This window comes from Perognathus longimembris, chromosome 2 (genome assembly GCF_023159225.1).
Source record: "Perognathus longimembris pacificus isolate PPM17 chromosome 2, ASM2315922v1, whole genome shotgun sequence".
Taxonomy (NCBI): domain Eukaryota; kingdom Metazoa; phylum Chordata; class Mammalia; order Rodentia; family Heteromyidae; genus Perognathus; species Perognathus longimembris.
In genome coordinates, this window is record NC_063162.1 from 44,476,641 (window position 1) to 44,486,897 (window position 10,257).

General features: G+C 39.2%; 1 protein-coding gene and 1 pseudogene across 2 annotated transcripts in view; one reads left to right on the forward strand and one right to left on the reverse strand.

The window, feature by feature from the left end:
• Vps26a (VPS26, retromer complex component A) overlaps nt 1-6,220 on the forward strand; it is a 28,650-nt gene extending 22,430 nt beyond the window's left edge. For both annotated transcript variants that reach the window (XM_048338910.1, XM_048338911.1), the window contains exons 7-9: nt 1,671-1,739; nt 2,461-2,603; nt 4,583-6,220. In XM_048338910.1, coding sequence (XP_048194867.1) covers nt 1,671-1,739; nt 2,461-2,603; nt 4,583-4,696 — 326 coding nt within the window. In that variant the 3' untranslated portion in view covers nt 4,697-6,220. The remainder of the gene's footprint in view (nt 1-1,670; nt 1,740-2,460; nt 2,604-4,582) is intronic.
• A 3,260-nt stretch (nt 6,221-9,480) lies between these two features.
• Nucleotides 9,481-10,071, reverse strand: LOC125343305 (annotated as a pseudogene).
• Nucleotides 10,072-10,257: the final 186 nt, after the last annotated feature.

A 10,257-nucleotide genomic window follows, 5' to 3' on the forward strand; every position in this document is an offset into this window, starting at 1 on the left:
AGTTCTGGGCCTTGGACTCAGGGCCTGAGCACTGTCCCTGGCTTCTTTTTGCTCAAGGCTGGCACTCTGCCACTTGAGCCATAGTGCCACTTCCAGCCTTTTTGTGTATATGTAGTGCTAGGGAATCGAACCCAGGGCTTCATGTATATGAGGCAAGTACTCTTGCCACTAGGCCATATTCCCAGCCCCTCAAAATATTCTTTAAACATAAATTGATATCCACCTACTAATTTGGCAATTTACTATGGCTAAGTAAAGTTTTTTTTTAAAACAATATATGTATGAGCTAGATGCAGTGGGATGCATCTTTAGTCCTAGCTACTAAAGAGGTTTAGGCAGGAGAATCACTTGAGCTGAGGAGTTCAAGATCAGCCTGGATGACATGGTGAGACTTTCATCTCTCTCTCTTTTTTTTTCTCCCCTTGAGACAAAGTCTCACTGTGTGCCTCTCAGCTGGCTACATGCTCATAATCCTCCTGTCTCAGCCTCCCCAATACTGGGATTACAGTAATGTGTCACTACTGGCTAAAGCTTTAACACCTTAAAACCACTTAAACTTTTACTAGCAGGTAGAAAAGTGGAGATTAAGAAATCATGAACTGGGGGCTGGGGAGATAGCCTAGTGGCAAGAGTGCCTGCCTCGGATACACGAGGCCCTAGGTTCGATTCCCCAGCACCACATATACAGAAAAACGGCCAGAAGCGGCGCTGTGGCTCAAGGGGCGGAGTGCTAGCCTTGAGCGGGAAGAAGCCAGGGACAGTGCTCAGGCCCTGAGTCCAAGGCCCAGGACTGGCCAAAAAAAAAAAAAAAAAAAAAAAGAAATCATGAACTGGGTATGGTAGTACATGCCTGAAATAAGTGTGTGTGTGCTCATGCATATATGAATGTGTATATATACACACACAAATATGTAATTGTTTTTTTTCTGGTGTTAGGGATTGAATTTAGGGCCTTCTCTTGTACACTAGACAAGTGTTCTACCACTGAACTATCCCCATTTCCCAGCCCTTGGTATGAATTAACATTGAATTAAAAAAAAATTATTTTGTGCCAGAACTGGGGCTGGGCCTGGGCACTATCCCTTAGCTCTTTTTGCTCAAGACTGAAATTTACCACTTGAGCCATGGTTCCACTTCTAGCTTTTGGTGGTTAATTGAAGATAATTATCTTCACAGACTTTCCTGCCTAGCTGGCTTTAAGCTGGGATTCTCTCAGAACTCAGCCTCCTGAGTAGCTAGGATTATAGACATGAGACACCAGCACCTAGATGTTTTGAGCTCAAGTATTTCTTAGGAGGTGAATCTTAACATTTATGTATATATGTAGTTAGCTGCACAGCAAAAGTTCTGTGTGCACAAGAAGGCAGTTTGGAGCTGTAGAGAAAACCTGAATGTAATTGTTAATTCTGATATGTATTGCTAATTCTGTTTAGCAAATATGTTAAGTGAACCATGCAAAGATGATTCCTGAATTGCATGTTACCTTTGGGAAGAAGGGTAAAGTATTCAATAGTGATGGTGTTATGTGTAGATCAAAAATTAGAAAAGAATGAACATTTTCACAAAATAGGAAGATAAAATGTATTAATGTGTTGGAAAATAGGATGAAGATGTAGGGCTGGGAATAATATTTTGGAAATTAATTAACATTATTTACATTACTGCATTAGGACCCAGTACCACAACAGAAACAGAAACAATTGCCAAATATGAAATAATGGATGGTGCACCAGTTAAAGGTACCCACTTATATTTACTTCTTTGTGTAGTGCCAATGGCAGTGTTTATGACAGTTTAAGTGACTATTTAATGTGAAACTAGTTTTGAATTATTATTATTATTTTGACAGTCCTGGGGCTTGAACTCAGGGCCTGGGTGCTGTCCATGAGCTGCTTCTGCTCGAAGCTAGTGCTCTTTCATGAGCTACAGCTCCATTTCTGGCTCTTTTGATAATTTATTGGAGATAAAAGAGTCTCATGGACTTTCCTGTCTGGGCTGGCTTTAAACTGTGATCCCCAGATCTCAGCCTCCTGAGTAGCTAGGATGACAGGGGTGAGCCACTGACTCCCACCTTAGTTTTGAATTCTTGAAACAGTGTTTATCATGAAGTTTTTGTTGTTTATCTGCTAACACTGGGTTTGAACTCAGGGTCTTGAGCTTCCCGGGCAGGCTCTCAAGAGCAGCGGTTCTCATCCCAAGGGACATTTAGCATTGTGGAGATTTTGAAATGCCACACTGATAAGTGTTATATCTGGAAGGTAGAAGCCAGGCTGCTAATAAATGGATAAGACCTTCCCAACAGCAAAGAGTTTCTGGTCCAGAATTATATAGTGACAGAGAAACCCTGTTTTTCTGTATCTCATAAGGAACCAAAACATTGATACTTACTGTAATGCTTAATTCTAGGTTTTAGGTGACTAAATCATCATTTACATTAAATGGAAATTGCTTTTCTTTCAGGTGAATCGATTCCAATAAGATTGTTTTTAGCAGGATATGACCCAACTCCAACAATGAGAGATGTGAATAAAAAATTTTCAGTAAGGTATTTTTTGAATCTAGTGCTTGTTGATGAGGAAGACAGAAGGTACTTCAAGCAGCAGGTATGATGCTATCCACGTTGGTCTTTGGTTCTGCAGCAGGTCTAAAAACACGTAGACAGCACTCTTGCTTTATTGCATCAAATGAGTTTCTAACACAGTGAGGGTATAATAAAAATGTGGCTATTATGATGGGTTCCACTGTGATTATTCTGCAGGACTCTAATATGAGCTAATTTGTCAAGGTTTTTAACATTTTTTTCTTTTGTAATTTTTTTATTTTAAATCAAGCAATAAAGAACAAAGAATGAAGCAGAAGCTAACAAAAATTCTAGCACCATTGTGATTTGTTTTCCAAACAAATTTATATATTTGTGTAATATACATGTAATATACATGTCATTCTTCCCGTTCTTCCGGTGTTCTTACTAGTGTCTTGACCATCTTTATTTACCTAAACAAATACAGATTTCTATAGTCCTGTTTCCTCCTCAAGGTTCCCCATTGCTTTCTTTTCTTTTGTGTGTATAGTGCTGGGGATTAAACCCAGGGTTTGGCACTTGCTAGGGAAGCATTCTACGAATGAGCATGTTACATCCCCAACCTTTATTTGTTACTTTTTTTTTTTGGTCATGGTCCTAGGACTTTAACTCAAGGACCTGGGCACTATCCCTGAGCATTTTTGCTCAAGGCCAGCACTCTGTCACTTAAGCCACAGCTCCACTTCCAGATTGTTTTTTATTTTTAGTTAATTGGAAATAAGAATCTCATGGAAGCTGGTCGCTGATGGCTCATGCCTGTAATCCTAGCTACTTAGGAGACTGACATCTGAGGATCAAGACTTTTTTCTTTTGGCCAGTCCTGGGCCTTGGACTCTGGGCCTGAGCACCATCCCTGGCTTCTTCCCGCTCAAGGCTAGCACTCTGCCACCTGAGCCACAGTGCCCCTTCTGGCCGTTTTCCATATATGTGGTGCTGGGGAATCGAACAGAGAGCTTCATGTGTTAGGAGGCAAGCGCTCTTGCCACTAGGCCATATTCCCAGCTACAAGACTCTTATCTCCAATAAACTATTCAGAAATAGCTGGAAGTAGCACTGTGACTCAAGTGATAGGGTGCTAGCTTTGAGCAAAGAAGCTCAGGGACAGTGCCCAGGCCCTGAGTTCAAGCACGAGGACTGGCAAACACACACACACACACACACACACACACACACACACACACGCACTCTACCTTTTATAAAACATAATTTGACTCTAGGTCCTCTTCCAATTCAAGATCTGAATGGGAAGAAAGTGGGTCAGTCACCCAAAGAAACATGGACTCTATGGTCTCCCTTATTGGGAATAATTAGCACAGGTTTAGGCAAGTCACAACAGAGGATCACAGGCGCCCAATAGCTATACCCTTATGATCACATAAGATGATGCTAAGTGAAATGAACTCCATTTTATGAAAATGATTGTTATATGAGAGTTGTAACTACTTTCAACATCCCATGTGTATCTGTAGTTTCTACTATTGATGATGTTCGTGTATCACCTTCTTGTGATTGTATCTACACTATCTCTGTAATCTTATCTGAGTGTATGGGAAACAGTGTGTACTGGTATTAGAATTAGGAAATTCAAAGGGAATACCAAAATTGAGAGACAAAGGGTAAAATACGAGAAACAACAACAAAAGCAATACTTGCAAAACTGTTTGGTGTAAGTGAACTGAACACCTCAGGGGGGGACAGGGGGAGGGGGGAGGGGGGTATGAGGGACAAGGTAACAAACAGTACAAGAAATGTATCCAGTGCCTAACGTATGAAACTGTAACCTCTCTGTACATCAGTTTTATAATAAAAATTAAAAAAAAAAAGTGGGTCAGTCAGCAAAGATATGAATACTTGTAGAGAGGAATTTAGTTTCTTTTATTTTAAAATTTCAATTGGGGGTAGATAAGATAAAATTTAAGTTGTAGTTAGTATTTCCATGATGAAAATTGGAGGCATAATGGAGAACATTAATCTGTTAAAAACATACATTTGTTTTTCTAGGAAATTATTTTATGGAGAAAAGCTCCTGAAAAACTGAGGAAACAGAGAACAAACTTTCACCAGCGATTTGAGTCTCCAGAACCACAGGCATCTGCTGAGCAGCCTGAAATGTGAACTGAATATGAATAGCAGGAAACCAGAACAACAAAAAACTGTAACCTTTAAGTTGAGCAGGTTCAAGATGGTTGCAGCTTGTAGCAGGAAAAAGGCCAAAATTCCACATATAAGTCTTCCTCTTATCTTACAGTGCTGCGTTTATTTTATAGTGTAACTAAATGTTTATTCATGTATTATATACATTTAAGAAGTGCTTTCTTTGAAACACTGGAGTTTTCTTAAGCTGCCTTTTTTTTTTTACTGCACACTGATAAGCACTCAGATATGTGTCAGCATAGACATTTAAGGATTTCTACGTGAATAGGCTGGTATTGGTAATTTTTGCTTTCTTTTTGAATAATGTTGATTTTAAGTACTCCTTTTTCATGTTAATGATTACCTCTTATTCTCTGTATGCAAAAAATTAATATTTTGTGTTCAAATACAATTAGAAAATCTGAGTGGCCCTTACATCCTACATTTTTAAAACCTGCCTTCTCAATACTTTGAGAATTGTACTTTTGCATTCCAGAAATATATATGGAATGTTTCGCTTTAGGTGTTTTGGGGCCTACCATTTCATGGCTTCGTGCATTTTATCTCTTTTGGAGTCTTCTGCAGTATGAATACTTTTTTTTTTTGCCAAGGGATTATGTGGCATGTCATTGTGGCACTCTTTCCCCCCATATTAAGTATTGATTCCACTACTCTCCAGCAGTACCACATTTGTTGCAATGTAGAGGTGACATATGTTGGCATATTAGAACTTGTTAAAACTATGAATTTTTTAATAAATTCTTTGAAACGTGTATATTTTTTAATTTAAGGATTTTTTTTGCCCTGTGTATGCAAATACAATTTTCTTGATTTTACAGATTTATTTTCAGTAGAAAATTGGGGATGGTGGACTCAGCAGGTCCTGTGACACATATATAGTTATCTAGACCTGGACAATTTTATGTGTGTTATGTGGATCTTTGGCTATTTCAAAGTCACATTTAAACTTCACCCTGTTTTTCTTTAACACTAAATTCAGTATCTTTAGAGAAGACTGCAATTATCTGTTCAAATGCATGGGGTCTGGTGGCAGATACACTAAGTGTGGACTATGGGAATCAAAATGAGGCCTGCTATGTGAAAACTACTTTCACTTAATAAAGTTCATTGGTTTTTGTACCAATATTTTTTAATATACTTCAGTGCAAGTTGTTGGTTAACCTTACCTTATGAGTAAGCTAAATAACACAAATTACATTTCTTTAATCCTATTTTACTACTATGGCACTTTGATATGTCAGTAACCAACTTCTTTACTGGCCAAAGGTTCCATGTACCATGTGCTGGAGCGTATATAAATGGTAATGTTATCTTTCATGTAAGTGCCTGTTCAGAGTTTCAAAATTTTAAAATGCCAAATATTTTCATGGTCACTTGCATGTAGTAATCCAGAAAATATTCAGAGATTTTGAAAACCAATTGTATTTAACCAGCCTCAAATTGTGCAACCATGATGTATAATAAAGAATTTGAAAAAGAAACTGACCTTGTTATTTGATTAAAATAAAATCTTATTAAGTTGTATTGTTAAGAGATAGGATTGAGGGGCTGGGGATATAGCCTAGTGGAAAGAGTGCCTGCCTCGGATACACGAGGCCCTAGGTTCGATTCCCCAGCACCACATATACAGAAAACGGCCAGAAGCGGCGCTGTGGCTCAAGTGGCGGAGTGCTAGCCTTGAGTGGGAAGAAGCCAGGGACAGTGCTCAGGCCCGGAGTCCAAGGCCCAGGACTGGCAAAAAAAAAAAAAAAAAAAAAAAAAAAAAGAGATAGGATTGGGACTGGGAATGTGGCTTAGTGGTAGAGTGCTTGCCTAGCATTCATGAAGCCCTGGGTTTGATTCCTCAGCACCACATAAACACAAAAGGCTGTAACTGGCGCTGTAGCTCAAGAAGTAGTGTTAGCCTTGAGCAAAAAGAAGCCAGGGACAGTGCTCAGGCCCTAAGTCCAAGCCCTAGTACTGGCAAAAAAAACAACTACTGGGCTTGTAATGTGGCTTAGTGGTAGAGTGCTTGCCTACCTTGCATGAAGTCCTGGGTTGAATTCCTCAGTACCACGTAAACAGAAAAAGCTGGAAGTTGCTCAAGCAGTAGAGCCCTAGCCTTAAGGACAAAGAGGCTCAAGGACAAAGCCCAGGCCCTGAGTCCAAGTCCAGGGCCAGCAAAACAAACAAATGGTGGGCACTGGTAGCTCATGTCTGTAATCCTAGCTACTTAGAGGAGGCTGAGCCCTAAGGATTGTGGTTTGAAGCCAGCCCAGGCAGGAGTCTGTGAGATTAATCTACAATAAGCTACTCAGTAAAAGCCAGAAATGGCACTATGTCTCAGGGGTGAGCTCTAACCGTGAGCAAAAGAAGCTCAGGGACACCCCAGGCCCAGAGCTACCTAGAGTTGAAAGACATGGATATATAATATTTAAGTAGTTATTTCTCCATGAAGAGTATCTTGTTCTAAAACAGTTGGGGAAGAAAAATTTCTAAGACTGTCCTCACAAACCTTGTATAATACTGTCTTCACCTCCAAGTCAAAGAAATGTTCCCTTGTACTTCTAAGACATGCTGTGCACACCTTTGGAGCTATACTGGCTGCACTTAATAGAACTTTCCGACTTATAAGCCTTTTGGGGATTCAGAATTTTGCTATACTGTGTTCATCACAATATTTAAATGAGCTTTGTCTTCCTGGAGACTTTTGTTTACGGCGTTGGTATCAGAGCATGCACTCAGGCCTTGCACTCAGCTTTTTTGCCCATGGCTGGTGCTCAACCACTGAGCTGTATCTCCAGCCTCGCATTTGTCAGTTAACTGGAGATGAGAGTTACAGACTTCTGTCCTGGCTGGTTTTGAAGCCAGATCCTTGAATCTGTCTTCTGAATAGGTAATATTACAAGTGTACACCAAAAGAGCTCAGTGGGACTATAAAATTTAAAATGCCCTCTTTTAGGAAAAATATGGGTCTAGTATGTAATGAAGTGATACATAAGAATGTATGTACCTCAGCATTAACATTAAAGACATGCGCCAGGTTGTCTAGAAGTGTTAATAGTTCCTGAAAAGAAAACTATACACAAGTAGGATCAGGTAGGTATTGTCTGTACAAGTTGCACAAGCACATAAGTGCCTGACCTAAGTCAGTCAAGCATGGACAGACTTGAAAACCACACAGAATTACAGATGCTGCATACAAAACATCTGATTTATCCCTCCTCCTAGTCTGCAAATGTAATACATTCTTGTTTAATGCTATCTCCTACCATTTTTACTCACTAAAGGATGTATAGATTCGTTTGTAAATCCCATTCCACACGTGTATTCTAGTATAGTTTGAACACACTAATTCTCCACCTTTGGTGACAGCTATTGCTAAAATTGTCTTCTCTGCATATTTTTGTTCCAGGGTACCCTCGGCATTTCCTAAATTTCTCTTTACAAAAATGTGACTATAGACCTGCCTTAAGTCTAGTATTGAAAAAATTTCAATACTTGGTTTCCATAGGACTTTTTATCATTTGTCCTGACTAGTTTACTTACCACTTCTCTATATACTTTCAGATATTACTGCTCTAAAGTTGCTCCTTTTTCTGAACTGTCATTAGTCTAATGTATGTTATTTAACGTGCCAATTACCACAAACCAGATGAGAGCTTGAGTATAAGGACTGTGCTCTATCTCTGGTATCTATAAAACAATGGACTTAATGGACTCCTATTAGACAACACACAATGTTACAGATTACTATATTCCTTTAAACAGCAAGATCTAAGCCTGAAGAACTTGGATGTGGAACACCAACTTATTTTGAAAGTGTTGCAGCCTCATGAGGACATGGTATCTAAGATCAATGGAAATGTTTTTTGAGTTGTTTTTGTTTTAAGGACAGTAATATCTCTTATTATTGGATGAGCAAGTGAGAAATAGCTGTGTGTAATCTTTGAAACTGCACTGAAAATGAATCTTTAATTTCTGAGTGTTTTACTGTATTGCACTAAAGCTTTGAACAGCAAGATATTTACACAATTCTCTCTCACTTTGAAGAACTATTAAAGTACTTACAAATTCTTAAGAATACCTTTACCACCAGATTAAAACAGCATAATATAACCAAATTCTTAACAAGTAATGTCTGACAAATAAAAACACTTAAAATAGCTTTAAATGCATTCTTCACAATTCAGTATTTATCATGCTCACTTATGCTTAAGAATTAAAGCAAGTATAGTACAGGGATAACATTCAGGTCAAAGGGGAAAAAATCCTGTTCTTATTTTTGTAAATGTAACCCTGTATAATCATCTACTAGATAAATGAGGAAAACCCTAGTTTTCCACAAGTCAGATACACATTTTCAGCACATTAGAAGCACCTGATATCTATAGCTAATTTATTATTAGATGGCATTTCTTTTATAGTTGTTTGTTTTCCCCAGAGCTGAGGACCGAACTTGGGGCCTTGCACTTGCCAGGCAGGTGCTCTTCCGCTGAGCTAAATCCCCAGCCCCTTAGATGGCATTTCAATAAAACCAAATGATCCCTACAAGTTCCAGTGGACCAAGGGCTATCGTAATGAATGCAATCATTTGGAGGATTATGGTTGCTCCTTAAGGAGTACAAGTTCAAACCCGTCAATACCAGAGGCAATCATTTTACATTAATTTATACATAATTCCATTTAAACTCTTTATCCAAGTACAGCATATGAAAAGTCTTTCCACAAGCAAAAAAATGTGGAAACGTTAAAACGTCATTTTTTAAAGAAACAGATCATTTCCATAGGGCTACTCTTGGAAACAGGATCTTGCTGGATAGAATCCTTTCATTTCGTGGCTTTTTGCATGCACTTAACTGGACCATTTCTTCTGTGTGTTGTTTTAAGAGCTCACCAAAACATAGATCATGCCATATAGGTAGAACACACACACACACACACACACACACACACACACACACACACACACACACACACAAAACCCGCTAGAAGGTAGAAGCTAATTTGCACCATCCTTTCTGACAGTATGCTAGACTATCTGCATTCATGATAATTGTAGGGTCATGAAGCACTGGTCCACTCATCACTGGTATGGCAGGCTATCAGGCTAAGAGGGGCATACTGAGCCCCAGTGTAAGTCACTCTGCTGCACAAAGAAACACGACACAGAAGAAAGCATGGATGAGGTACTCTGGAAGTGTAAGAGGATTCACGGTATTACACTTGTATATAGGATTCTTGTAATCAGTCTTCGGTTCCTCAAATGCTGTAATATGCCAGATGGCGAAGAAGAGGAGCGCCGCGGTGAGCAGCAGTGCCAGCACCGAACAGAAGGGCGAGAACGTGAACGCCATGGCCAGGGAGGAGCTGGCAGCCGCGCCGGTGCGAGCGGAGAAAACATTTTTTGAGTTTTTTATTTTATTTTAAGTATACATGAGTTTGGAGGGAGGGTTATTACCTTAACACACAGATTGATAATGCAGTCCAATTAACCTTCCCTTCGATCACTCTCCCGATTCCTAAAAAAATTCAATACGTTT